The sequence below is a fragment of the Trichoderma evansii genome, assembly GCF_050947405.1.
Source record: "Trichoderma evansii strain SZMC 28006 chromosome Unknown GGI43scaffold_4, whole genome shotgun sequence".
Taxonomy (NCBI): Eukaryota; Fungi; Ascomycota; class Sordariomycetes; order Hypocreales; family Hypocreaceae; genus Trichoderma; species Trichoderma evansii.
In genome coordinates this window covers 1,605,154-1,632,956 of record NW_028145202.1, presented here as the reverse complement: position 1 = coordinate 1,632,956, position 27,803 = coordinate 1,605,154, and the positions used below count along the sequence as shown (strand labels likewise).

Below are 27,803 nucleotides of genomic sequence, written 5' to 3'. Positions count from 1 at the left end.
TCACAACGCTACAGCATCTCAACTTGATTTCCTCTCTCCAGCATCTCAGACTACGACTCCTCAACGGACTGATTTACCAACTCTTGTGTTTTACATCTTACTTTTCTTGTTGCCATGCACGGATTTTTCTGGCGATATTAGGGATAACGACAACGAGAGAGCCATCTACAGTGCACTTCATATATAATCCCTTCCTAAGAGACTAGCTAATCCGAAGCTGCGCTCTACATCAGACGTCTTCAATCTTCAATACTATCGACATTCCTTAGGCCAGTGTCCTTGGGTCACGACATCCTCACAGTTTTAAAAGACACCAATCATTGTTTTGCACTGCCTTCATTCCAGTGCCATGTCCTTTTCCAGCGGTGGTGGTGGCACTCTGGCACTGCCCTCGCCAACTCACGCCCATCATATGGATCCCACGACTGTGCGCAACCTTCGACGCTCCATGTCACGATCACCCACAAAGCTCATGGGGCGTGCAGGCTCACACGGCCAAACGAGTTCACGACAAAGTTCGCCAAAGTCACCGAATCGACGTCTTGCCACCACGCCGCTACAGCAACGACCGGTGTTACATCCTCCTTCGTCAGCGCCGCCAACTGTAAACTCATCGTTGATCCCTAGCGCCCCGCAATTATCACCTGCGCAAACGCAAACTCCCCTTCGGCCAGGCGTTAAACTCTCGCTCCGGTCCGCCAAAGCTACTAAAACGGCGCCTCCTTCGCGCATCACCCGGGCACGAGTTTCTCCCAAAAGTCCATTAAAGCGCGCCCTGTCCACGACTCCCGATTCTGGAAACTCTACCTCTTCACAGTCACCAATATCGCCTCTCAGAGCCAGATTCTTAGGCCAAGAAAACAACAACAGCACGACTCCCGAGCACTCTGCACCACGAAAAGCAATCGATCGAGCAACCCGCCCTAGTGTGCAGTTTGATATCACCGGTGCCTCTCAGCTTGCGTTCCTCAAGGCACTGGATGAAGCTAGTGATCCATCTATGACCCCAACAACCGGCGCGCTGAAGCGCAGTGATGCAACAATGAATTTGGATCAGTCAAACCAAGGCAGCCCGGTGGCGAAGCGACGAAGTCTACACGGCATTATGAGCTCTGCGCAGTCCCAAGACCTCTTTTCTTCAAGCGCATCACCCCCAAGCGTTTTTGATATTCATGAGGATGCATTCCCTGAATACGAGCTGTCTGGCACTGGAGAAGCTATCTTTGAGCGCGACCACCCGGCATCTCCAACTCATGCATCAAATATTCCAAAGCGATCATCATCTCTCCGGAGATCAACGTTACAACAACGGTATAGCGACAAGATCTCTTGGGGCAAACGTTCTGGTGAGCGACAGCCCTCGCCGCTGGGAGCCGATATATCTACGCCAGTCCGACACCGGCCACGTCTCTCTGCGGACTCTTTCGTTCCCCCGACAGCGGGTCGCGAGAATCCCTTTGCACCTGGCGCCAGTGTTGCGACGGAAAACAAAAGCCACCAGCCGCATCCGCTGTCCAAGACGCTTACCACCTCGACCTCTGGCAACAGTTTGACCGAGGAGCAGTCTTTCTATGCGCCCGCCAAAGTTGCGTCGAAACCACACCCTTTCTCCAGATCTCTACCCCCTGGCGCTATGCGCCCATCTAGTCGACATGCCGCTGAGCAAAGGACCATGGCTACGCCAAATCAGTCCCACCAGCTCTGGATCGGTGCATTCAACTCAACTGGCCTTGTCTCCAAGGTAAATCGAAATCTAGAAGAGGAGGCCGACAAGAAGATGGCGCCCCCCGACACGCCATGCAAAAAGCACATCAATCCTTTCGCTACCTTCCCGCCACCTGGCAGCTCGGGGAAGAAGAGGGGAAACAGCCGCAAATCGTTTGGTGGTATTCCCTCTACCCCCTTCAACCCCATCATGGGCCGTGCCCCCGATACGATCGCCAATCCTGGCAAAGGGTTGTCAATTTTCCAACGGAGCAGCGTTCTAGGAAACCGTCGTGGGAGCATCCTTAGCGTAGACGGCGACGACCGCAAACTGTTTGCCGATAACGTCGACCTTGCAACCTCTGCGGAAGGCGACGCTCCGCCAACCCCGACCAAGAATCTCCTGACGCCAAGCTTCAGTGGCATGAGCAATTTTAGTGAAAGTTCTCAAGAAAGCCCAAGTGCTAACCGGACCTTGACGCTTTCTCTCTCAGCCGTCAAGCCGCCGCCACAATCGCGGGAATCTACCTGTAAGTCGATCCCGGACGTGTCCGATAGTTCGAGAGGTCAAATCGAGGAGGCACATTCGCAGGCCGATCGATCTACTCCTTTAGACTATGGACCATCTCCGACAGCTTCTCCTTCTTTATCTTCATTTGGACGGGCAAGGACCCGGAGGGGGCTCAGTGCGCCCCCGCCGCTCACTACTGAGCCTTCAATTTTAACGCACTCTTGTCGCGTACCTTCAAAACTATCCGGAAATGTACTTACTAAGATGATGTGTGTTGAATCAGTGAGCCCCGATGGACGACGCACTCCTCAAACCCCTCAGGAAAACTTTCTGCCGCTGGATACCAGCCGGCTGTCTATTTCTCAGACTAGAGAAAGCCGGCGAGAAACGCACATGCCACCTCCTGTCACACCAACCAACTTCCGCTCATCCACAAGCATCTTCGTCACTCCTGTTAACGCTCGCAACACCAGCTTGGACATTGATGCCAGCCTATACTCCAAGTTCGACAAGGTTGAGCAGATTGGCAAAGGTGAATTTTCTACGGTATACCGTGTAACGAAGCAAGATTTTGAGAGTTCTTTTACTCCATCCTCATTCACCCCAATTGACAGAAACGCTAGAAGCCCTGCCAAGACTCAGGTTTTCGCTGTCAAGAAGACCAAGCAGCCGTACCATGGCCCCAAAGACAGGGAAGCAAAGCTGCGTGAAGCTCGAATTCTGCGGGCTTTATCACATGCTGAACATGTTGTGCAATATATCGATGATTGGGAGCATAACTTTCACCTCTACATTCAGACAGAGTTTTGTGAAGAGGGGACTCTGGATAAATTTTTGGCCCACGTCGGGCAGTTGGGTCGATTGGATGACTTCCGTATCTATAAGATCTTGCAAGATCTTTGCTTGGTGAGTCGACACTCTAGAATCCAAATAACCCCCTTTTTGTTTTTCTCATTGCTAACCTACTTCGCTACAGGGATTGAAAGAAATCCACGACGCTGGATTTATGCATTTAGATATGAAGCCGGCAAATATTCTGATTACCTTTGAAGGAGTCATCAAGATTGGTGATTTTGGGTTGGCGCAGGCTGTTTCCGATGATATATATCTGGATATCGAAGGAGACCGCGAGTACATGGCCCCAGAGATGCTGGAAGGCAAGGCCGATCAGTCTGCCGATATCTTTTCTCTTGGCCTCATGACGCTGGAGGCTGCGGCCAATGTGGTGCTTCCCGACAACGGACCTACCTGGGTTGCCCTCAGGTCTGGTGATCTTTCCGAAGTGCCCAGCCTCACCTGGACCCCGTCAAGCGATGTTCAGCGGGATGCCCTTGGTAACCCGACCGAGTCTGTAATGAGCGAAGAACTCCAGATCGAGAAGAAGCCGCGCAGTCCTGGCAACCTCTTTGGATCTTTTAAGCGATCGGAACTTCAGCAGCCCCCTGAGTTTATGGTGGATGCCTTCCACCCCAGCTCCCTTGATTCTATCGTTAGGTGGATGACGCAACAGGAGCCGGAAGAGCGACCACTCATCGAAGAGGTCTTGGACTTGGAGGGCATGCAGTGGGTGGCAGAGCACCGAAATGCGCCCGCCATTGTCTACGAGGGAAACTGGGGTCCCTCTGAGCTATTCCCCGTCTCCATCGTCAATGATAGCGACCTTGAGATGACAGATATTTAAAGAGCAAGAGAAATGTCTTCTTCTTGCTTTTTTGGTTTGCTTCAATAACAAGGAGCTGGATGCATCCAAGCAATACGATCAATATTGGAGTTACTCTATCCTTGTACTGGAACATGTACAAGTGGATAGAAAAGGTGGTGTTTGAATTTGTCAGATCGTTTGATTCAGCATATAGCGATTTTTTTCTCTTTTTGTTTTAAGGGCATTGGCCCATTGCACCCTGATGGATTATGAGACAACATCGACTTCCTTTTTTACATTTCAACCCGCTATCACGACTTAACCGGCGGAATGTACTATCTTGGAACCTCCGACGAAGCATGTGGCCTTGGCTCCCCGATCAATTTTGTGCGTATTCCGCACATGGAGGCCGTGCTTGCTACCGGCGGTTGCGTGTACCAACTATACTTGATATCGAATAGACAGGGCAATGGCACGTGGCTAGAATTGGAACGGCTTCAGATGTAAGCCGATGTTTATCGGAGTTGATGGAAGACAAAAAGCACACCACTTGTGTTTAATCAAAGCACGATCAAAGATGAAACCCACAGGGCACTATCGTGTATATATATAATGAGGGAGAAGTTGCTTGTTTTCTTTTATAACTGATGTACGAATAAGTATCACAGACAGGGATGATACACATTGGAATGGACAGGTCAATTGCGGCGTTGGGACTATTGGTTTTGGAACTGGGAAGGGATCTTGAGGGCAATTCTCCGGAGTTTTCGGGGAGGTAAAGTGCGTCACTCATGATTCTCACGACGAAATGGAATGAATGCGTTATGATATCTTTAAAGATGATGCCTATGCAACAGCCCCTATTTTGTGACTCGCTGATTAATTATATGTGATTTGATGATGATTTTCGGCCAGTGTCTCGAGCACTACGTGTATTGTTATCCACTCCTGAGCTGATCTGTAAGACTGGATTGGACCCCGCATTGATAGCGCACGTAGCATGAACACGAAGCAGCGGCTTCGGTAACCGGTGACGCATTGTCTTTTCTTCACCATCACATGCAATGTTTCATAGACAAAATTGCTTGCGTATTACTTTAATAGATCCGTGAATTTGTAGCATATAAGCTCTGATTTCCTCCCCTTTCAACAGTTCATTTCGTTATCTACCACTCACCCAATTGTATTTACACAAGTGAACAATAAACAACACAACAAGCACAAACCATGGTGACCGCCACGCTGAAAGATGGCCAAGCTGGGCTGCCAACTCCGCACAGCACAATGTCATACTGGCTGCAGAATCCTTCGTATGTTCTTTTGGGTCGTCGATCGACTCCGGATCTCCCGCCCACGGCAGATGTCATTGTCATTGGCAGCGGAATCACTGGCGCTTTCGCAGCGAGAGAGCTGGTTGCCAAAGGGAGATCGGTTTTGATGCTGGAGGCGAGAGAGGCGTGCTGGGGAGCGACAGGAAGGGTGAGTTTTGTACATGTTGATTTTGATTTCATATTTGATAATTTCTTGTGTGCTTTTGCTGACATGGTGACTGACAACTGGGTTGCAATCATAGAACGGAGGTCACTGTCAGCCAATGATTTACGGCAGCAAGCCTCACATTGCGCACTTTGAGCTCGAAACGTATCACTTCCTTGAAAATCTCGTTGAGCAATACGACATTCCGTGTGATTGGAAACGCGTTGGCGGCGTTCATGCATTACCTACAGATGAACTGGTCGATCTCACAGCAAAGATTATTGACAACCTCAACAAATTCCACCCTCAGTTGAAGGACTGTGCGAAGCTCTTCACGGATCCTGAAAGCATTGCCAAGTTTAGAGTTCAGCCCGAAGATGCTCGCGGAGTGGTGCATCAGCCTTGGGCGGCGAAGCTATGGCCGTACAAGCTTGTTACGTGGATCCTGGAAGCCCTGTTTACGAATCAGCCACCCGAGGTGTTTAACCTGCAGACTACCACGCCAGTGACACACTTGCAGCAGACGGAGGGTTCGAGCAAGTGGATTGTTCATACGCCGAGAGGGCAGGTGGCAGCCAATGATGTGCTCCTCGCAACGAATGCTTATACGTCACATTTACTACCCGAGTTGAGCCAGTTGGTTGTGCCAGTCAGGGGCCAAGTTGCGGCTCTGGAGCCGCCGAATGGGGATGTGGCGTTGGAGCACAGTCACGTTTGGCTGTCGGAGAAGAGCGACAATTACTTGGTGCAGAGGAATGATCCGCTGGAAATGATTGTAGTGGGGGGTGAGAGGGTGAATGTGCCTGGAGGAGGAGAAGGTATATGGAAGGATGACAGCATTGACGAGGAGTTGGCTGAACGACTGCGCCGGTGCCTTTACACAACTTTGAAGCTGCGGCCCAGAGGTGAAAAGGAAGAAGAAGAGTTAAAGGCACGGTATCAATGGACTGGTATAATGGGCTACACGACGGATGGCTACCCATTTGTAGGCAAAGTGCCTGAAGAGCTCGGCGGCGGAAGAGGAGGCCTGTGGCTCTGCGCCGGATATAACGGTCACGGAATGCCGGTGGCGGCGAGATGCGCGGTGGTGATCTCGGAGCAGATACTGGGACGAGGGGAGGATGAAAGGACGGTGAAGCTGCCGGAGGAGTTTGTGCTGACTGCGGAGAGGGCGGCGAGGGTCAAGGGAGGGAAGCTGGAGACGAGTGTTTTGGAGGGGTTTACGGAGGCGATGAGGCAGATGTTGATGGAGAGTATGAATTGATGGTTGAGTTGTGGGTCTTATAGAATGTTGGGGAAGCTGAAGAATGAAAATGTATAAGAGTGGAGAAAGGCTTGGATGCTTGTTTACTGAGATAGAATGAAATGTTATATGCTAAGCACTCCAAGAAGTTTGAATGAAGTAGAGGAAGTAGAGGAAGTAGAAGACGTAGAAGTATATGCTTGACTTATGCTATTATCTTGGAAGCGTTAATATCTATAAAAGTTTACGCTAGGTGTCATAATCACTGGAGAGATTCCATTACATAAATTATATTGGAGTGCTATAGCTATTATGTCATAACGACCAAGGACCGAATATAATTGTATCTATAAGGTAGCCTTCCATCAGGGAAGCGTGCATGATGTTTCATATATGGTTATACAATGATATCTAGTGTATCGATAGTTTTATAGAAGATCAGCTTGGCAAATACTGTTTGCAAAATTGGGCGACGAATGAAAAGCTTCATCGGTGGCGCTGTGCTATTGAATAAATCGGCTGTCCGGCCCATTTAACAAAGATCCTTTACTATAATAAATAGGGTGACATTCGCAGGAAGGATTTGGTACTAAAAAGGAAATCCGAAATACTGAAAAGGAAATCCACTGAGAATATAGCACAAGTCAGTGCTTAAGTTAGTGCTCATGTCCGTGCTTCAGTTAGTGCTTAAGTCAGTGCTCAAGTCAGTGCTTAAGCCAGTTTTCAAGTCAGTTTCAAGTATGTAGTTTTATCATGAAGGCTGGCAGACATGGGATATAGAATTGTGAGGATCTATTTCTAAAAGTTAGAACGAGACTACTTAATAGCTCTGTTATATATAGACTTATATAGCAATATATAAAACTAAACTGTGAGCTACTTTTTCTCTCCTTTTAATCATAGTCAACTTAGCTCGATCACTTCATTGTTTAAAGTTATCATTCAGTTCTCTACTTGAAGTAAACATGGCGAGCGTCTTCCACAATCTGCTCTCTCAACCCCAGTTTGATAGCTTGGGTTTTGCAGACGTCAGACATTTGACAGAAAATGAGAAAGCGGACATAGTTAAATGTCTAGATGCCGCACTGTTATCTTTTCTCTCTGAAATCAATTTTTCCCACTGTTTCTCCCAAAATGATTCAAAGCTTCGTGACGATCTGTGGTCCTGGAGCAAAGAAAACTTAACTGGTGTCTGCATTTGCGAAGATAAAATCTTGAACGGGATACTTGATGAAGCTGCGGCGCTGGTTGAGTATCACTATCCACATGCTCATCACGATACTCGGCTACAAATGGCTATAGGTCTGGCGGCAGGGCTCACTGCTGATGACGGCGTCACACCCGCAACTTCCAGGAAAGCATTCGCAAACTTCTACTATGATTTATGGTGTGGGGTGCCTGACTCTGGGAGGGATGAGTGGTCAAAAATGTACCTCAACGTCATTAGAAATTTCGTTCGCCACTTTGGAGCCATAGATCCTCGGATGGGAACCATTGGCGCCAACGGCTGGGCTAGCTTTGCAGAGGCATCATTTATGGAAGACAGCATGGCCAAGGCACTGCCACCGCATTTCTCGCAAATTCAACCGGGTATGGATGATCACGGTTGCTGCCCAGGTGGATTCGCATACTTTTTTAGAACCCTTACCGGCCTCTCTGGTCCTCTTATTTTAGGGATGTTCAAGCCAAGTTTCGAGATGGAAGTTCCACTTGAATATTGGATCACAAGCATCGTGCCTCTCACGACGTTTATTAATCTGACAAATGACCTACTCTCGTTCCCTAAGGAGATGTTAGCTGGAGAGGCCCACAACTATATGTCTCTTCAGACACAGGCTAAGCGCCAGAGCTGTCATCTTTCAGCATTTTCACAAGAGGGTAGCTCTGATGTGCGATGGACATTCCGAGACACAATATGCGAGACAATGGACATGCTGTATGACGCCATTCGCTCTCTGGATAAAGCTTTCGTCCAATTTCACAGGCATGTTGGACCGTTGCTAATCTGAATGGTGACAAACTAATTCGTATTTTTCTTAGTGTCTGTTTGAATTACGACAATAACGATGAATGGAGCAGTGAGCTGGCCAGTCGGGTGTGGACGGCGTTTAGAAATGGACTCATCTCCTGGCACATTAACCGCCCAAGATATGGACTTACTGCTTTGAGAAGCACCTTCACCAAGGATATATTAATCACCGAGTAGTACACCGATTAGTACATAGCAGAGAGAGAGAGAGAGTAAAATTAGACAGCCCTTTGATTTAGAGACATGACGAGATAGAGAGCTGCCAATCAATTGAAAAAAGTTAAATATTTCCAGTCTGTAGCTAACTATCCTTTGTATAGTGTTTTTATTGCCTCTGTTGTTACCATAGTGTGAAACGAGTCAGCCATTCAAATATGGAAACACATTGCAAGTTACGCTTGAAAATAATAGCTCCTCAGCACAGCCTTCAAATCTTGCAATTCAACTTCCAATTATGATATCACCATGAAATACATATTCCTGGAAGTTCAGACAGAACAGCCGACAACTAATCATAAAACAAAATTCCACCAATCAATTTCTAGCTTTCCCGTGGTTATTTTTTTTACAAGTTAAGCTGTCAACAAAATATACTTAGTTGTAAGGCTGATGGGACGTCAATCTCGTATTCATTTATATGCATGCATTCGCTTCGACGCACATCGTATATCACCCAATCAGGCAGTCGCCGAAGGCAACATCCATAGCAACATATAAGCTTGTCCTAAAGCCCCCCTGTTTAATTCGGTTGTCTCTGCAACCAACTCATCGTCCTTCGTATTTCTTCGGGCTCTCAGCCACTTGGCTCAAGGAGGAAAGGCGGCGGAGGAGTCGCTTCTTTTCTATTATTTTTTTCAGGCGGGCTAACACATTAGCCCGCCCGCCCAGTTGGATTGGAGTACTTGTATGAGGCGTTGGTTCCAGAAGGGACATTATGCCGTATTGGGTGACTGACTAGTAGCGGAGCCAGGGGTCGGAAGGTCACTCCATCGTTAAAAGACTGACTCTTCAACCTCATTTCAATCGTTTTTGTCTTTTTCAAGTCGCGACTCGTGAAGCAGGTGTCCTTCGTTTTGTGTCGGCTTTCTTTCGTTTATTTACCGGCTAACTTTTTTTTTTATTTGCTGTGTCGCGTCTGACAACTTACCACCACTCGTTTCGTTGTGAGTTTACAAAGTGATTCCGATCTCATTTGGCGCGCTGCGACCAACGTGGAGACTTTAGCTCATTGGTGGTCTTTTCTTACATGTAGTTATCGATTTATCAAAATTGTGGATATGAAGTACACGATGCAACGATCTGCCTTGGTCCTCGCGCTTCTTGGAGCGTCTGCTGGTGCTATCAGCGTTGATTTCACCAGCGATGGTGCGTCGATATCCTGATGTTGACTGTTGTCCCGGACTAAGACGTTAGGTTTCTAGATTCAATCAAAGCTGCCGCAAGCACAGTTGCGTATGGGCTTGTGAAGTACTATAATGGCAACGAGACGGGCCAGATCCCAGGCAATCTCCCCAAGCCGTATTACTGTTCGACCCCTTCATTCATGGCTCAGATGTGGCGTGACACTAATTTCTTATAGGGTGGGAAACGGGTGCTATGTTCTCAAGTTTGATCGATTATGCAGCCCACACTGGCGATACCGCTTACGACGACTTGACATCCCAGGGTCTGCTATTCCAAGCGGGCAAGGGCAATGACTATCTCCCGGCGAACCAGTCGCTCTCTTTGGGCAGCGATGACCAAGGAGTGTGGGCTTTGGCCGCCTTGGCTGCTGATGGGATTGGACTGGGAGGCAGCCAGCCAAACTGGCAAGGACTGGCCAAGAATGTGTTCAACGAATTTGTTGCACGATGGGACCCCCTGTGTGGTGGTGGCCTTCGATGGCAAATTTCCCCCACCAACGCGGGCTACGACTACAAAAACTCGGCCTCCAACGGCGTCTTCTTTGATCTCGCGGCCAGGCTATTCCAGCAGACGAACAACAATACGTACTCTCAATGGGCGACCAAGGTTTTCGAATGGGAGCAGAAAGCTGGTCTCATTTCTGATTCATACGAGGTATTCGATGGCGTAAAGGTGGAATCCTGCGGCGATGTGACCAAGACACAAACCAGCATGGACGTGTCCCTCTTCCTAGATGGCAGTGCGTTCATGTACAATGCGACATCGTCGTCGGACTGGAAGACGCGAGTAGATGGACTCATCAAGGATGTGCAGGCGAACTTTGTCAAGGACGGTGTTCTGTACGAGTCCATGTGCGAGGAGAAGGGTGTGTGCAATGTTGACCAGCAGAGCTACAAGAGCTTCCTCATCCGATCACTCAAGGCCACGACGCAGCAGGCTCCTTACACGGCTGCTACCATTCAGCCCCTGCTCCAGTCGGCTGCAAAGGCTGCTGCCAGTGGCTGCAGCGGATCAGTCAGCGAGGACAAATTTGCGGGACAGTCCGGAACTGCTTGTGGATTCTCCTGGATTGGAAAAGATGCGTTTGATGGAACTACAGGTGTTGGAGAGCAGATGAATGCCCTTTCTGCCCTGACAGCGTTGCTTCCTAACCAACCCAGGAGCCAGCTATTTCCCAGCAACTCGACGAGCTCTGCTGGATCTGGCCAGCCCAGCAAGACGTCTGGAACCGGTAGCCCTTCTGTCACCCCAAAGAGCCCCGGAACCAAAGTTACTGCAAACCTCTTGACGGCTTTGGCTGTGTTTGGTGGCGTTGTGTATGGACTTTGCTAATTGGAGGATTTGTCGTGGGTGAACATGCCAATTGCGGAGCGGTGCCATCGGAGGTGTTAATCGGCAGGACTTTACCATTCTAATCCCGTACCTTTTTAACCATACTTTTGATTTTTATGACGAGCTACGACTCAATATGATTTTCATGAGATACAGTAAAAGAACAAAGACTGAAGTTGAATCCAGATGTTTGTATGTGTAAATTAGCATTCAAGGTTACTGCTATAAAAGGCTTAGCTCCAAGCGTTGCTTTTTCTCAAAATCGGAAAAACCTTTTCTAGTGGCGGGGCATTTTAGACACTGAAAGCATCGTCACTGCAAAGCTCTTTTGAACAACAATTCATCTCAATTCTTGTTTGTTTCATAAGAAGAATACAAGACGATAAAAATGCAACTCAAGACTCTCCAGAAGCTGGAGCTGCCGGCCGCAGCGGACATGCATGTCCATCTACGCCAGGGAGAGATGATGGAGGTGGTGGTGCCGACGCTGGAGCAAGGAGGGGTTGACACTGCTTTTGTGTATGTTGATTCCGAAGAAAGATTAAGAGTATAGAAGTTAGCTAACTCTGGAGAATATAGTATGCCGAATCTTGTATGTGAAGAGTGTAGATTTCGTGCTTTTGACTTGACATATTGGTGCAAATTCTTTTACTTGACAATGCGTTGTGTGACTAACAGCTTTCATAGGTGCCCCCTTTGACAACTGTTGATCAAGTATGTTCCCTTGAATGAATGAGCTATATAAAATCCCAGATGGCTAATAGTAAACAAGGTCGTGGAGTACCAAGGCAAGCTCCGTGCTATTGCTCCCAATGTCCATTTCCTCATGTCCCTCTACGTAAGCTTTCATCACTTTACTTGAATGATAGACGTATATCTAAACAGCACACAGCTTCACCCCTCAGTCACACCAGAGACGATAGAGAAAGCAGCCCAAGCTGGTGTCACTGGTGTCAAGTTGTATCCTCAGGGTGAGCTACCGATGTTTCTCCATCTGAAGACTGTTACGTATTAGTATTCACACGTCGCAGGCGCAACCACCAACTCTGAGCACGGAGTGGCCAATATCGAAGCCTTCTATGATACCTTTGCCGCCATGGAAAAGCACGATATGGTGCTCAACCTGCACGGAGAGGTCCTGGAGGCTTTGGCTCCAGAGGGCACAACGCTTGAAGAGGCTTTCCTTCCCACCCTCAAGCAGCTCCATGAGAGATTCCCAAACCTGCGCATCATCGTGAGCATCATCTTACTATACAATCTCCTGAGATGTACCATATATGCTAACGTTCATGAATTTAGCTGGAGCACTGCACCACAGCTGCTGCAGTAGAGGCAGTCAAGGCTTGCGGATCTAACGTTGGAGGTACCGTTTAGCCAACCTTCAACTCTTTCTTCCCTGGCCTCATGGAAATCGTACTGATCATATGTGCACATTAGCAACCATTACCGCTCATCATCTTTACCTGACAGAGGCTGACGCCTGCTGCGACCCCTTTGCATTCTGCAAGCCCATCCCCAAGAAGCCTACCGACAGGGATGCTCTTCTCAAGGCCGCCGTCGGCGGCGACCCTAAATTCTTCTTGTAAGTGATGCATGGATAAGCCTCCTTTTATGTTTAATCACCAACGTTATACGGGCTACTAAGACGCATCTTCACAGTGGAAGCGACAGCGCTCCCCATCCGATTACCTCCAAGACCTCCGCTGCCCAAGGTAAGGCACCGGCTGGTGTCTTTACGCAACCTTATGCCACACAGCTCGTGCTCCTGGGATTGGAAGAGGGAATTGAGCGGGGCATCATCAGCGAAGAGGATGTGACCCAGGAGAAGCTCGAGGGATTCCTCAGCAAATTTGGAAGACGCTTCTATAAGCTGCCCGAAACCTCTGGAAACTCACTGTTGTTGGAGAGAAAGGGTGAAAAGATTTCAACAAGCGTGAAGAGCGAGAGCGGAGCTGTAGAGGTTGGCATCTCGAGAGCAGGTGCCGAAGTCTTCAGCATCACGTGGGTGAAAGGGGCATGAGATGCCACAGACCAGTCGATGTGACAGGGGAGAAGAGTGCAGATGCAGAGACGCTTCGCAGCTCTTGGCAAGTTCTTCCACGGAGGACTCCGAAATTTGGGCTGCGGGTATTGCGGAGAGATATGCCGATCGAGTCCGCGAGCCGTAGCGGTTTGAAGCTCCGTAGGAGATTGACGGTAGAATTTAGCATCAAGGGCCAAAAAATAGTGTTATGATATACCGAGTCGTATACTCCTTTTATGGGGGACTTTACTTTTACAGCTCTGAATTTGTAGGGTGTTTTCTGATTACTCATATAAATAATCCACAGGAGAATGTGGTTTGACTGTTCAGCTATTAGTTTATACACACGAATAGCATAACTTTGGCTTTGTTCTAAGAAGCTGCAAGCTCTAACAGCTCTAACATCTCTTAATACAAGTCGCAACTCTGAGAGAGCGTTGAACGTGCTGTTAGTGTGTCTATGCGGGCCAGTCAATGATTGGAGGATCAATTACGGTACCCACGTTGCAAGATTGCCGAAACCAATGGTATTTTCAATGAATTCTTAACACAACGCCTACCGCTTGCCAACTGCAAACTCCGTAGGGCTGCGCTTTTTAATCTATTTAGGGCGGGCGCAAAGCTCTTAGCCCCATCACGAGCTTAGCAAGTCGTGGCGACTCAGAAGACGATTGGAACCTGTCACCCTCTACTTAGTATCCACTCCGATAGCTTGGAGAAGCGCACCACGGACCCATCGTTTTAATAGCTTCTTAGTGGTAGGTATTAGTATTCATTAGTTATGTAAGTGGTTTATCTTGTTATGTAATTTTTGCACTAGAACGTGGTGTTGTAAGCGCTGCAGTAGCGATTCATTTGCAGGGGAGAGATAAGGTATCCATGACTCGAGGTATTTATAAAATCCGTAATTATTATTCAAAGGACTGAATAGGGAGCAGAGGTATATATGGGCGAGAGATGAAGAATGGCCTGTTTCCATGCCATATTATAGAAGCTATTCAAAGGAATTAGTTACCATTTCAAGTGTGGTTGCTTCGTAATCTACAATCTCGCCTACTTTCTCTTCTATTTATATCCCCTTGGGTATGAGCCAACATTTAGAATGTTACAAGTGAACCATAATCTCGTAGCGTCTGGGGATGCAATATCATTTCGTGTGCTAGTTCAAGTAACTAACGTCTAGTTGACGTGCGCCAGCTGACATGCAATTACTGGCATTGGCTACAACCCCTGTTTGCTTCGAGGCCCGCCGCTATCTCCGCTAACTGACCCAAGTGCCTTTCCATAGTCAATAAAGATGGAGTTGGCGCTCTTTTATTTGAAATCTTTTTGAGGATAATCCTGATTTTGAAAGGTATTGACCTCCGGTGAGATTGCTGCATCTCATGCCGCAAAAGATGGAGTCGCTCGTTGCAACTCTGGCTTCCTGTGCTAGTGTTGTATTATTGGTGCACTACAACTACACAACAGCTCCTGTAGCAGCTATATTTGGCGTCGCACTCTATGTTTTGGGAATAATTGTGTACAAGATTGGAAGGGCGCTGATATACCCTTTCTATATCTCTAAATTGCGAAATGTCCCTGGGCCAAAGGTAAATGCCGTCTCCGATTGGTGACAGTCTAAGCTGCAGTTTTAAAATAGTAGGGAAAAAGTTAAGAAGGCTGATGAAAAATTTGTGATAACATAGGACAATCAATTTCTCGTTGGTCAAGGCCTTCGCCTCCTGAAAGCCGCCGGTCCAAACGAGCTGTATCTCGAGTGGGTGCGCAAATGGCCCAACGCGCCCTTCATTCGACACCTGAGCTGGGGCAATTCAGAAGTCCTCCTGGTGAATAATCTGGAAGCAGCTCGCGAGGTACTGCAAGTTCATGCATACTCTTTTGTCAAGCCGAGCTTCTTTGTGAAGCTGGTGGGTGAGATGATGGGCACTGGGCTCTTATTTGGAGTAGGCGAGCAACATAGGCAGCTGAGAAGAATCACGGCTGGTAAGTAGCCTTCAATTGACAATGAGGTTTCATAAAGAAGAAATTGTTTGGCTAAAGAGTAATAGGGCCCCTTTCGAAGCCGAACGTGCGAAAAATGCTGCCGATTTTCCAGGATACGGCTAAGGAGTTATCTGACATGTTTGACAAGGCTATTGAAGGGGAAGACAAGGGAGTAGTTGAAGGTACAATAAGAAAACTCCCCATTCTTCCTTGCATATATTTCTTTTTATAAATAGCCGCTGACTTGAAATAGTTGAATCTTTGTTCAATCGAGCAGCCTTTAAAATCATCAGCACCGCACTTCTCAATAGGGATATTAGCAACTTTAGATCCAAAAGCTCGCCACTCACCTTTGAAGAATGCTACAAGGGGATCCTCGACCCACCGCTTCTGGGGAAGCTCATTACGTTTATTAATCCGTTTATACCGCTGCGATGGCTTCCTTTTGAGGCAAACCTCGCCTTCATCCGGGCTAATACCGCCATGAGGACTATGCTGGCTGAGCTCATACAAGAGCGCGTGGAACAGGTGCAACTTGAGCAGAGCGAGAAGAAAAGTGGCCAAAGCGATGAAAAGCCGGAGAAGAAAGACTTTTTGACGAATATGATTGAGGCAAACCTCTCTGAAAGAAAAGGGGTCTCAGAGCAAGTTTTAATTGATACGGTAAGGCTCTGAGGAATTCTCAAGTGCGTCTTATGATACTGAGATGATGAATTTCCAGGTTGTCCAATGCGTGTCTGCTGGCCATGAAACCACAGCAGGAGCTCTCACCTGGACCACGTACGCACTCATCAAGTATCCAGAAATCCAGAAGCGACTCCGCGAAGAGATCGTTTCAGCCCAACAGAAGCAGCCAGAGTTCGGTGCTGCAGCCATCGATAGCATCCCTTACCTTAATAATGTCGTAAGCGAGAGCCTCCGAGTCTATTCGCCGAGTCTGTTAGCACCATGGGAAGCCGGTGAAGATATTGTAATTGCAGGCGTCGCCATCCCCAAAGGAACCACCGTCACAACGATCCCTGCCATGGTTCACTACAATCCTTCGGTCTGGGGAGCAGATGTGAACGTCTTCAACCCAGATCGATGGGATGCAGTGTCTGGGGCGGTGGCCAATCCATTTGCTATCGAGTCTTTTATCAACGGCCCGAGAACGTGTCCTGGAAGAGCATTGGCACTGTTGGAGATTAAGACCATCATCGTGGAGATGCTCAGTAATTTCTCCCTGGAAGCTATAACTGATGCAGATGTGGAATTTGTGCATCCGACGTTGACGCTGAAGCCCAAAGGCGGTCTAAACATTCGGGTGCAGAGGCTACAGTGATATACTGAAGGTGATGATGGCTATATAAATGCCCATGTTTCGGAAAATATTTAGAGTAAATTGCGGATAAGCGAAATGTTAGCATTTGTAATAGAGAGAATGACTACAAATACCTGAGGTATAGTAAATACCTAGTACTGGCAGCGGCCACCTATGCGCTCCTTGTTTACGGCATCATGTCACGAGATCATGTCATGGTCACCAGATGAAAGGACGTCACTTTCTGACTATGTGTGTATATCTTCATGCTGCCTTAACACCGATTCGATCAAATTAAAGCCCGTCCGCGCACGCCGTCTCGGCATTTAAACGCCTCTCCCGCTATGGGGCATATTTACAGCGCCTTGTTCCTCCAATCAGCAGCGTATGTTGGCAACCAATCGAGATAATGCTGTATGTGCATCTTCCGCAACTCCTAATGGGTTCCATGTAACCAATCAGAAATTTATTATTAATCCCATTTTAAGCAGTATTGGCCGCTAGTTATTACCGCTCTCCTTTCTTTACCACAGGGGGTGCGTACATAATACATAATGCAATTCCCCCTCGCTCGCGCGTTTGTCATACTACTGCCTCTATTCGTCTCCGCTTGATCGAGCTTCTCCACGATCCAACAAAAATAGTCCGGATGTCTTCGAGCCGCCAACCGCAGCCAAGAAGCACGTCGGGCCGCACGCAGTTAGCTTGTGAGCCTTGCCGCAAGAGGAAATCAAAGGTAAGGCTCTCTGATACTAGGCCCCGATTTTTTCCGCGAGCTTGGCAAACTGCCGTGAGCTGGGATGCGGGTATATATGCGGAGATGATGCCTCTATGGAGTTGTCGCTGGGGCGAGGAGATACAAAGGAGCTTGGAAACCTATCATGGCGCGGCTGGATGCTCCGATGGGGCTGGTAGCCTTGCCGACCGGGATCATCTGGAAGGATCATAGTCGATGCTGATGCTACCCGTTCCAGTGCGATGGCGAGAAGCCTCTCTGTGGCAACTGCCAGGCCCATCGGTTTGCCTGTCACTATGAGTCAGCTCGACCTGCGCGGCGGTAAGAGTTCCCTGCCTCTTTTACTAAGTATTGCTTGAATCTTTTATGATTCTATCCAACATGAGAGATGATAGCTTTAAAAAGAACAGCTTGCTGAGTTAATAGCGCGTGTGTCATAGGCAAAAATACTGGGACCGTGACTATGTACAGGCCCTGGAAGACCAAGTCCGGATATTGTCTGCATCCCTTGAGCAGTCCAAGGGCACTGGTTATCTAGTGGCATCGCCACAAACCTACCAGTTGTCACCTTCAGAGGCAGCAAACAGTCTGCCTTACGGGCCAAAGACGCTCAAAGCACTGAGCGACTTTAGTTCCATGAGATGGGCTGCCATCATCGGCCAGGACGGCATGCCAGTTCTTGCTGGCCCAGGCCGATTTTCCATCTTCACGAAATCGCAGCTGCCGACGTTTGAAAACGAATCCCAGCCTTCGCCGGCCCCGAAGCTGATAACTTCGATTGAGACGTTCTTGCTGGAGATTGAATCCAACTTGAGCCTCAAGCAACATCTAAAGGCCCATTTCTTGGAGAACTTGAATCCCTTTTACAAGTTTGTCGACCCTATCTGGCTCAACTTCTCTGACCTATTCCCCCACAACGACACAGCGCTGCAGCTGCTCTACAGCGCTCTCTTTGGCGCTGCGGCGTATTCGTCACCCATGGCCAGTAGAGAGATGGCAGAAACATTCATTTCATACGCAGAGAGTCTCGTGCAGAAGTGCTATCTAGACCACTTGTGCCTCCCTGTGCTGCAGGCCTTGATTATTCTTGCTTGGTATAAGCATATGCAGCTGGATTCTGCCAAAGGCCATCTATATCACTGTAAGTTTGGAGATGGCATGATCTACTGTGATTTTCCTACGGTTGCTCATATATGAAATGAATATCGCCTCGTAGACATGGCCATTGGTCTATCCAACCATCTAAAAATGGGAGGCGCTGCACAGAGCGACCATACGGCCAACGAGGTTGCCACCATCAGAACCTTTTGGTCGCTATATTTCTTGGACCGGTTAGTTTATCTCTGTATAAATCCACACAAGTAGGCAAAGCTAATCAGACCACGTTTTTATTTTTCTCATACAGAGTCGCAACACCCAAGTTGGGTTGCCCATCGGGGATATCATGGGATGTTGATTATATCACTCCTTATATTGACACTGTACCGGCGGATGCGGTTGATATAGTTGCCCTTACCTTTGACCATCAATGTCGGCTGTTTCACATACAGCAGCGGTATATAGATATCATGTAAGAAACGTATCCGAGGCAGCTATGTGATATTATGGCGTTGCAGGTTACATGTATTGTATCTATCACCGGCTCTGACTAATACGAATGGCAGGTACACATCGAAATTTGATGCTGCTTCATCTACAGAAAAGCAAGCCATGTTTGCCAGAGCAAATAACGAGATGCTACAGTTTCGGAAGCAGATCGATAAACGCCTCTATATTAGCCGTAGCACGAAAGCTCATAGAGTCCAAGTTGTCTTCTGGATTTCCTACCACTCCGTCTTGACCAACCTTCAGCGCCCGTTCCTCAACCCTTTCGACCCCAGCATGGCTCACAACGTCCCAGCCGTTTTTCGATCTGCTACTGCCTCTGCCATGGCAATCTCTCGGCTTCTTAGGGCTTTACAAGCGACAGACGAAATCAAGTATCTGCCTCCATTTGCCATCCAGCATATACTCCGATGCTCTTTAGTACACGGCCTCAATCTCCTGGCCGCCGAAGAATTAGGTGGTCAGCGGATATCTTCGGGCAACTTTTGGTTGTGCTTCCGAATACTGGGAGAGCTAAGCATTGTTTGGAAGGAGCTCAGCGAGAACACGACACCATTTGCGCTCATGGCCACGAGGAACTGGGGGTTTCAGGGGGAAGTTATGCCTGGAATAGAGGAAACGGACAACGAGAAATACATTGCAGATGATGGGTACAGTGGCATTGAGGACTACGGAATAGGGCTGGGTATGAGCGATGACTTTTTTGGAGCTGTAGGTGTAACGGGTTTTGAGTTATAAGCGTTATTATGGAGTTATTCAATGGTGTCAACTGGTCTGGAAATATGAATAATTTTCAATGTATAAATGATATCCAAAAGATATGTAGAATCAGCATGCATGTTCACGTATATATCGTTTATATACGACGCCTCGCCTCCTTCAACTGCCTCTCCAAAAAAGCAAAAGAGAACAAAAACCCACTCAAATGAGAGCAACAGTTTTTGTAACGAAATCCCCCACAAAGTTAAATATATAATACATCACGTTGCCCCATCCCGTCTAGTTGGACTTGCAAGTCACATAGCCGATAGCAGCAGGGGGGTTCACAGGCACAGTGGTTGGCTTGCGGATTGAGACAGATCCAAGGCTCTTGTTAGAAGGAGCCTGGAAAGAGCACGAGGTGAGGACGTAGCGGCGGCCGTCGAAGGGGGGAGCGACAAAGACGTCGGTGACGATGTTGTTGGAGGCTATGAATGAGTCGTGTTAGTCACATGTAGCATGTATATATATATGTCTCTTCGACAAGCGGGTTAACATACGAAATTGTTGGGCTGCTCCGTTAGTAGCCACGTCAAAGGGCTTGGTAAAGGTGCCGTTGGGATAAGTGTAAGCAATGTGAGCGGCGTGCTTGTCGAACTTGTGAGCGGGCGAGGCAGAAGCAAGGCCAACCAGGGCGGCGGCGGCGGCGACGATAGCAGAAGAACGCATTTTGATCGTATATAATTTTATATAAAATGTATTTTTAAGAAATAAAAAAGTATAAAAATACGAGAAGCAATTTGAATTGTCTTAAAGAGTGTGAAGTGCTTCGGAGAGTTTGTCTAAAAGGAAAACAAAAGAGCTGATGCTGCTTCTCCCCTTTTTTTTCTTCTGCAAGCTCCTCAGCTATCTTATATATCCCGCTCCTTCGCTTGATCAATTATCTGTCTCCATTTCCTCTTGCCCATCTTTGCCGTTTATCATCAATATGGAGTATCATCCAGCAAGGCCTTTTGTCACCCCATGTCGCATGTACATACGTATGTAGTAATCACTGCTACTCTCTGGGCCCATCACATCTAATCTAACCGTTGGGCGCCATTCGAGCCCGCAGTAGCAAGAGATCAGCAATTAAGGACCATGCAGAGGTATCTCGAGCTCTGACAGGCCAGCGTTATCAAGAGACGGGGGGACCTGAAGATCATTGCCGGGTTTGGATAGTTGGCTCGTCATGTAAGGGGGCAGTGAAGCCGTGAGGCTGGCATATCATGGCCAGAATTGGTTGAGCCTGCTGCTATTTCTAGTCGTCTCAGATGCCTATTCTCATCCTCAAGAGATTCTATTTCGAGGCCGTCAATCGTATACTAAACATTATGGAATAGTCGTCACTTTCTTCTATTGCCTCTTCTGCAAGCACAATATTTCTGTATCGTGCCTCTGGGTCCATTCTGTTTGAGATTTGGTGGTGATCGACATCAATTATGGATCTGCACTCGGTGTAAATATTTTTCTGGTGCTCCGTGCTTGGTGTCCGAATATTTGTGTTGCGGCCTTACCGATAGGACCCAAGCTGACGGCAGTTGTTTACTGAAACAAAATGAAATGTGATAGACTATCGTACTCCACGAATCGCGTACTTAAAGGGGTTCTAGAAGCAATCTCTCTTCAAAGCTATAGTATGATAGTTAGAGCAGCATTCATCAGCATACGTTACTTCTTTCGACACATATATCTGCGACGCGTCTATTTTTTCCGCCCAGTGGCTTTCCTACAAAAAGCTTGATCGACATAAGCGTTGCGCCATTAAAGATCTGCACAGGATTCCATTACTGGCAGGTCGCAAAATGGCTGGAGGCCGTTGCTGGATCGACAAAGTCGTAAGAGATCGTCGGCACTGCGACTTGGCTGCTGTCGCGGCTTGACGTACTAGTACGTGTCAGCAGTCGATATTATAATCCAGGCGCCGAGATTAGATCAATCTCACAAATGCAGCAACATCAATGAACAAGCTATTACCGAGAAACAACAATATTACTGTTCTATCTCTACATCTACTTAGTTAGAGGTGAGGCGAGTAACATTGACGTTATCAAATTCAGCCTCCACCTTGAATACCCTTACGCCATCCATTCCACTGCCATAAGCGTCATCCGTCACACTTATAATAGCGGGCGTTTTGCTATTTATGGCCACGCGTATAGAATTGCCATTTGCCATCACCTTGAGTCGGTATTTCTGCGCCGGCCTGATGGCAGCCCTTGTGCTTGCCAGAGTGGTGGACTGTGAGCCATCGCTTCGACTAAGGAATAGAGCACCGGTAGTGCTGATACCAGCGTAGTAGCCTTGGAAGGTAGTCGTATCATTGGATGTCCCTGATACTCGAAAGATTACTCCTGCATTGCCGTCATTATAGTTACTACTGCGCGTTAATAGTTTAACATCGACCTCATACATAAAATCGGTAAAGTTGGTGTTAAGGAGGGCGTTGCTGCTCGATGAAGCACTTCCTCGTAGAGCGTTCGTAGCAGCGCTCCAGCCGCCTCCGTATGTTTGCCAGCCAATTGTGTTGCCATCCTCAAAGTTGTCATGAACCAGCATCTTGACTGTCTGAATGGTGCCATCATCGTTGAAGTTGAGGCGGTCATATGCCAAATGTCGGTCATTCCCATCCGTAGAGCCCAGCGGGTGTCGGTGATACACAATGAAGAAAATGTCTGTATCAGGGACTTGAATCACGGCATTGTGACCGGAACCTGTAGCAACCGCCTCATCCTGTTGCAATATCTTGGCGACGCGGTCAAACGGCCCCAGAGGTGAGCTACTCATGCCGTATGAAACTGCGTAGTCTGGCCCGGTCCAGCCGCCTTCGCTCCAAAAGAGATAATACACGCCGTTCCGCTTGAACATCTGCGGCCCTTCAACGTAGTTCTCTGGAGTAATCTCTTTGTACGTGGTCCCATCATCCAAGGTGCCCACGCTGATCATATCATCGTTCAACTTGGCAACATTGGCATGAGAGTGTCCACCGTAGTAGATGTAAGCCTGTCCATCATCGTCAATAAAGACATCCTGATCAATCGGCTGGGCACCATTATAATAGGCGCCAATCAGCGGCTTGCCCAGCGGATCAGTGTATGGACCCTCCGGCTTGTCTGCCACCCCAACGCCGATGCCGCCCAGTTCCGAGTTTGACTGGATATCGTTGGCGCCAAAGTAGAGATAGTATGTTCCGTCGCGGTAAATAGGCGCTGGGGCCCAGACAGCTCGATGTGCCCAAATGAAATCGGCGGCCTTCAGGACTGACGAGTGCTTGGTCCAGTGCACCAGGTCTGGTGATGAGAAGGCGTCCAGGTAGGTCTGGTCGTCGTATGGCAGCGATGCGGTCGGATATACCCAGTACTCGCCATTGTAGAACTGAGTGTCTGGGTCAGCATACCAGCCGTCGACAAACGGATTTCCTGCTTCGGACGTCGCAACGTCTGGCGTCTTGGTCGCAGCGATCAACCAGAGCGTCGAAAGAAGCCCCAGCATCTGTTGAGACAGCATCTTGGGCAGATCGATCAGTGAGACAGACGGATTCAGTTGAAGCCTTTGCCGTGTACAAGTTTATTTCTTCCCTTTTTCCCAGTTTCCCCCTATCCTCCTGAGTACGGGCGGTGTAAAAGTTGAATCATGCCTGAATCAATGGAAGCGATGCTTAGAAGTGCTGCGAAGGATTCATGAGGCCATGCTTAGGCTTAGTGCTGCGACGATACATGCGCCTTGTACCTCGATGCGGTCATAGACCTGCATGGATGTTTAGGCAGCCACATCTTAATCTCATAGTTAAAACGATCCCTCTAATATCTACCGGTATACACCATATACAGACCATGTATACGATAGAGGAATTGTATATCAAATAGTCAGGAAATGAGCTGCAGTATCAACACCCGGCTGATATATCAGGACGAGCGATTTCGCTAGTCTCCGCAGCCACCAAATCCCACCGGCACAAAGATCGGCTAGATTGATAAGATTGCAATCACTAGGCACATGCAGTAATCAATCAAACTCCAGCTATCCGGATCAATGGCCACAACACTCGGGCCAGTGAAAGTTCTACAGCAGTTTCTCAACCAATTGATTCTCGTTGTAGTTCCCCCCGTCGCCCCAAACTCGGCATCGCGCGCCACCAGTTGACAAGACGGTACTCGGCACGGCGTCTCCAGCCGTAAAAGAGTCCACTTTACGGAGTCAACTCCATCAATGGTCTCATCTGAACCTTTGCACAGCCGCCAATTGACTTGTCCGGCGGGCCAGCAGTCCAGCCGCGATGGAGAAAAAAACTAGCCCTATTAAGATTCGGAGGCGAAATCTGGTCTCCGGCTGGGCACTGGGCTTTTTATAAGCGGTTCTTTACGCTATACATATACACTTGGACGTCCAAAACTCGACTGATTATCGTGAAAGGCCGGCCGGCTACTGCGGAAGCTTGAACTTGACGCAGTGATCTAGATTGATATTGCTCTTCAAAGGAACTGACGAACGGCATTTGTAGTGGCAAGATACGCTTCAAGTGTTTTCAAAGTAGATACATGCAATTATCTCGAGGGAGATATTCCACCTTCCCGTAGATTTACCACCGGGTGCTCCAAAGGCGTATGCCAAGATAAGCGGATCGTAAAATTTGCTTATGAGGCATAGTTATAGCGCCATTATCAATCTAATCGTAATAATAATCGGCTCAACTTCTGGGTAATCGTTTGAACGGCTCAATCCTAGGCCGGCTACTAGGGTTGAGCGTGGGTCTTACACCAGGTCGAATGGCCTCATGCTCCGATCAAGATGGCCGGCGTCTCCCGTATGCCAGTCATCCATATATAATCAGATTTCCCAGAGTTCTCATCTAATCTTATCTGATCTGATGATCTTTACCCATGGTCTACTGGCTCCTTCACCATCTCCATGTCTACCATGGAGTCTAAGACGCCAGAAGCTGCTGAGACTGGAGAGATTGGTCAGAGCAGAATATCCAACATCTCCGATGACAAGCGGCCATCAGGTATACAAATTCTATTATCAATATTCTCAGCCAGCTTCCCGCATTAACAAACTCTTCCCCAGAGGAATCCAGAACGCCGACGGAAGAGGTCCTCTTTGCCGCTGGAGTCGGACTCAGGGCCGATGACCCTACTCTGCCATGCCTCACTCTTCGCATGTGGATGATTGGCATTGGCTTCTGTCTCGTAGGCAGTGGTGTTAATACGCTGTATACATTCCGGTTCCCATCTGTCACTTTGTCCCAGTCTGCCATCCAGTTCCTGGCATACCCTCTAGGCAAGGCTTGGGAGTTTGTCCTTCCAGACTGGGGCGTGACTCTCTTTGGGATTCGCCACAGCCTGAACCCTGGACCATTCAACTACAAGGCACGTATACTGCTTTGTAAATTATGCAAAATTAAATGAATCTGACCGAATTGTTATAGGAAAACATTCTCATCTATATCCTAGCCAACCTGAGCTACCTGACCCGTCTAAGTGCCGACGTCTTGACCGAACAGCGCGTATTTTATGGTGCCGATACCAACTGGGGCTTCGAAATAACCATTACGCTCGCTACAATTCTCTTTGGATTCTCCCTAGCTGGTTTTGGCCGGTCACTTGTCGTCGAGCCACAGAGTTTGGTATGGCCTGGCGTGCTTGCAAACACAGCCTTAAACGCAGCTTTGCATCCCGCAGGCAAAGAGGATGAAACTGAGTAAGTCTTCTTACACACTTCTTCAATAAAAATTTTAGTGTATTCCTTCTAACATTTTTTCCAGGGCTAAATGGAGATCTTCTCGTTATAAATTCTTTCTGATTGCCTTCTCAGCTGCATTCGTCTGGTATTGGTTCCCAGATTTCATCTTCCCAGCGCTGGGATACTTTACCTGGGTATGTTGGACAGCTCCTCGCAACCCAGTGGTAAACCAGCTTTTTGGCATGAAAAGCGGCATTGGTCTTTTGCCATTCACATTTGACTGTAAGCAATAACACTTCTTTGATATGTCCATGCAAAGTCTTACACACCATTTCAAAAAGGGTCACAAATTTCGTACATTGGCAGCCCCCTCGTTGTCCCGACATGGGCTATCATCAACACCCTTGCATCGCTCGTCTTCTGGATCTACATCATCACTCCTGCGATATACTACACAAATACTTGGCTATCAGCATATCTCCCGATCCAGAGCAACTCAATATTCGATAATACGGGTAAAGCCTATAATGTCAGCCGTGTCATCAACAAAAAAGACGGTTTCATATTTGAGCCTGAAAAATATGAAGAATACTCACACGTACGGCAAAACTTACTTTCTCTCATCCTGTCTCAACCTCTCATTAACGTCTCCTAGATTTATCTTCCGGTGACTTATGCCCTTAATTCTTTTGGTCTATGCTTCGCTTGCATTTCATCACTATTCGTCTGGATGTTCCTTGAGAAACGGCATGAAATCGCCAAGGTGTTCCGAGAATCTCAGCTTTCCACATTGTTTGGACACAAGAGAGATGCTAGACCAAGTCCTCAGCCTCAGTATAGCAGTGTTCCCATCTGGTGGTACAGAATTGCCTTTCTCGTATCTATGGGACTCGGCATCTTTGCCTGCGAGTTCTATGATGTGCAGCTGCGCTGGTACGGAGTCATCTTTGCCATGTTTATATCTGCAGTATTCTATCTTCCAGTATGTACTCTCACACTCTTTACAATGCCAGGCATAATAATGACAATGTTGGTTCCCTCTTAGCTATCTTGGGTCTATGCTACCACAAACATGAGAGTCCAAATTGACATCTTTTGCCGTATCATCGCTGGCTATATATGGGAGGGCAAGGTTCTCGCCAACATTTGGTTCTTCGATCTTGGCTACATTTCTGGCATCAAAGCTCTCGCATTTGCCCAGGACCTCAAGCTCGGAATCTACTGCAACGTAAGTTGAAGTCACTTACCTTCTTCGTCCACATGTAAGATATTCTAACTTTTGAGCGCAGATCCCACCAAGATACCTATTCGCGGTTCAAATTGTAGGCCTCATTATGGGAACAATGGGCCAAGTCGCTGTTCTAAACTGGGCGCTGGGCAATGTCCCTGATATTTGTTCTTTGACTGCTAAGAACGGTTTTACATGTCCCTATTCCCGTACTCACTTCAACACGAGCATGGTCTGGGGTGCTCTGGGCCCTCGCAGATTCTTCGCTGATGGCACTCTGTATCGAGGTCTCTTGTGGTTCTTCCTAGTAGGAGCTATTCTGCCTTGCATAGTATATGCTATGAAGAAAACTTGGCCAAAACAGAAGTGGTTGGAAAAGATTCACATTCCTCTGTTTCTCGGCGGGCTGAATTACATCCCTCCCGCCTCTGGAACAAATTACGGCAGCTGGGTCATAGTCGGCTTGGTTTTTGGCCTCTGGATCAAGAAAAATAGCAGAGGCTGGTGGCGTCGATACAATTTCGTACTCAGTTCAGCGCTGGACTGTGCGACTGCCATCGCAGGCATCATCATCTTTTTTGCCATCTTTTACACGGGAGCATCCGATAAGTTCTCTTGGTGGGGGACCACCGTGTACCAAGTTAGTTATTTCCCAGTATTTGATGAGTTTGAAGCATCAGCTAATTATTTTTCACAGGATACCTGCGACTGGAACAGCTGTGCATATAAGACGGTACAAAAGGGGCAGACGTTTGGACCGTAAAAGGGACTTGATAGCGATTTTTTAACATTGAATGTAAGCGATTGTTATTGCATGCTAATTTAGAATTATGAATTAGATACCTAGAAAAAAGCCAAATTTCTTCATAAAGAGAGCCTTCAGAGTTAGTAATAGTCTCGCTCGTAGTGGATGTACAGCGCCAGCAGCAGATTTGCCTATCACAAGCCGCCATCCAAACAGCAAATATTGTATTGCAAAATTAAATGTGCAAAATAGATTAATGAATCAATCTTCAAACCATTGAGCTTAAAGACACACATGTCTACTCTCAAGGCAGCAAAGAATGAACCAGCAGTGTATTTCGCAGCAATGAGGGAAATATATACGTAGTCCCATTTTCCGAACATCAGCCGCCCCAGCCAATCAGCATCGCCCATTTACAA

At 47.8% G+C, this 27,803-nt stretch overlaps 10 protein-coding genes across 10 annotated transcripts; 8 read left to right on the top strand and 2 right to left on the bottom strand.

Annotated features, from left to right (window-relative positions):
• The first annotated feature begins 23 nt into the window (after positions 1-23).
• On the top strand, positions 24-4,011 carry GGI43DRAFT_296818 (tyrosine protein kinase SWE1). The gene is made up of 2 exons (XM_083201464.1): positions 24-3,121; positions 3,192-4,011. The coding sequence occupies exons 1-2, from the start codon at positions 350-352 to the stop codon at positions 3,894-3,896; spliced, it is 3,477 nt and encodes a 1,158-aa protein (XP_083063507.1). The 5' UTR covers positions 24-349; the 3' UTR covers positions 3,897-4,011.
• Positions 4,012-4,816: 805 nt separating this feature from the next.
• On the top strand, positions 4,817-6,895 carry GGI43DRAFT_398553 (FAD dependent oxidoreductase; the record flags this gene model as incomplete). The annotated part of the gene is made up of 2 exons (XM_083205228.1): positions 4,817-5,336; positions 5,431-6,895. Coding segments are annotated over exons 1-2 (1,414 nt in total), but the record flags the coding sequence as incomplete, so codon positions are not given.
• Positions 6,896-7,541: 646 nt separating this feature from the next.
• GGI43DRAFT_381353 (uncharacterized protein) lies at positions 7,542-8,585 on the top strand (the record flags this gene model as incomplete). The annotated part of the gene is made up of 1 exon (XM_083203116.1): positions 7,542-8,585. The coding sequence occupies one exon, from the start codon at positions 7,542-7,544 to the stop codon at positions 8,583-8,585; it is 1,044 nt and encodes a 347-aa protein (XP_083063505.1).
• Positions 8,586-9,654: 1,069 nt separating this feature from the next.
• GGI43DRAFT_296708 (glycoside hydrolase family 76 protein) lies at positions 9,655-11,670 on the top strand. The gene is made up of 4 exons (XM_083201463.1): positions 9,655-9,768; positions 9,858-9,970; positions 10,027-10,131; positions 10,185-11,670. Exons 2-4 carry the CDS (start codon positions 9,883-9,885, stop codon positions 11,339-11,341), a joined length of 1,350 nt encoding a protein of 449 aa, XP_083063504.1. The 5' UTR covers positions 9,655-9,768; positions 9,858-9,882; the 3' UTR covers positions 11,342-11,670.
• A 59-nt stretch (positions 11,671-11,729) lies between these two features.
• On the top strand, positions 11,730-13,361 carry GGI43DRAFT_381351 (dihydroorotase; the record flags this gene model as incomplete). Its single annotated transcript, XM_083203115.1, has 9 exons — positions 11,730-11,860; positions 11,921-11,933; positions 12,029-12,055; positions 12,114-12,179; positions 12,234-12,312; positions 12,373-12,575; positions 12,641-12,704; positions 12,779-12,923; positions 13,001-13,361. 9 exons carry the CDS (start codon positions 11,730-11,732, stop codon positions 13,359-13,361), a joined length of 1,089 nt encoding a protein of 362 aa, XP_083063503.1.
• Positions 13,362-14,761: 1,400 nt separating this feature from the next.
• Positions 14,762-16,671, top strand: GGI43DRAFT_381350 (cytochrome P450; the record flags this gene model as incomplete). Its single annotated transcript, XM_083203114.1, has 5 exons — positions 14,762-14,956; positions 15,053-15,350; positions 15,416-15,532; positions 15,604-16,013; positions 16,072-16,671. The coding sequence occupies 5 exons, from the start codon at positions 14,762-14,764 to the stop codon at positions 16,669-16,671; spliced, it is 1,620 nt and encodes a 539-aa protein (XP_083063502.1).
• A 252-nt stretch (positions 16,672-16,923) lies between these two features.
• Positions 16,924-19,936, top strand: GGI43DRAFT_398541 (uncharacterized protein). The gene is made up of 6 exons (XM_083205227.1): positions 16,924-17,386; positions 17,625-17,707; positions 17,827-18,527; positions 18,603-18,717; positions 18,792-18,956; positions 19,051-19,936. The coding sequence occupies exons 1-6, from the start codon at positions 17,300-17,302 to the stop codon at positions 19,727-19,729; spliced, it is 1,830 nt and encodes a 609-aa protein (XP_083063501.1). The 5' UTR covers positions 16,924-17,299; the 3' UTR covers positions 19,730-19,936.
• A 34-nt stretch (positions 19,937-19,970) lies between these two features.
• Positions 19,971-20,419, bottom strand: GGI43DRAFT_432221 (uncharacterized protein; the record flags this gene model as incomplete). The annotated part of the gene is made up of 2 exons (XM_083209530.1): positions 19,971-20,178; positions 20,251-20,419. 2 exons carry the CDS (start codon positions 20,417-20,419, stop codon positions 19,991-19,993), a joined length of 357 nt encoding a protein of 118 aa, XP_083063500.1. The 3' UTR covers positions 19,971-19,990.
• Positions 20,420-21,702: 1,283 nt separating this feature from the next.
• Positions 21,703-23,422, bottom strand: GGI43DRAFT_398518 (glycoside hydrolase family 43 protein). The gene has a single exon (XM_083205226.1). The coding sequence runs from the start codon at positions 23,234-23,236 to the stop codon at positions 21,746-21,748; it is 1,491 nt and encodes a 496-aa protein (XP_083063499.1). The 5' UTR covers positions 23,237-23,422; the 3' UTR covers positions 21,703-21,745.
• Positions 23,423-24,637: 1,215 nt separating this feature from the next.
• Positions 24,638-27,402, top strand: GGI43DRAFT_421262 (OPT oligopeptide transporter protein-domain-containing protein; the record flags this gene model as incomplete). Its single annotated transcript, XM_083207924.1, has 9 exons — positions 24,638-24,734; positions 24,797-25,098; positions 25,158-25,429; positions 25,494-25,693; positions 25,753-26,009; positions 26,067-26,393; positions 26,457-26,639; positions 26,701-27,279; positions 27,337-27,402. The coding sequence occupies 9 exons, from the start codon at positions 24,638-24,640 to the stop codon at positions 27,400-27,402; spliced, it is 2,283 nt and encodes a 760-aa protein (XP_083063498.1).
• Positions 27,403-27,803: the final 401 nt, after the last annotated feature.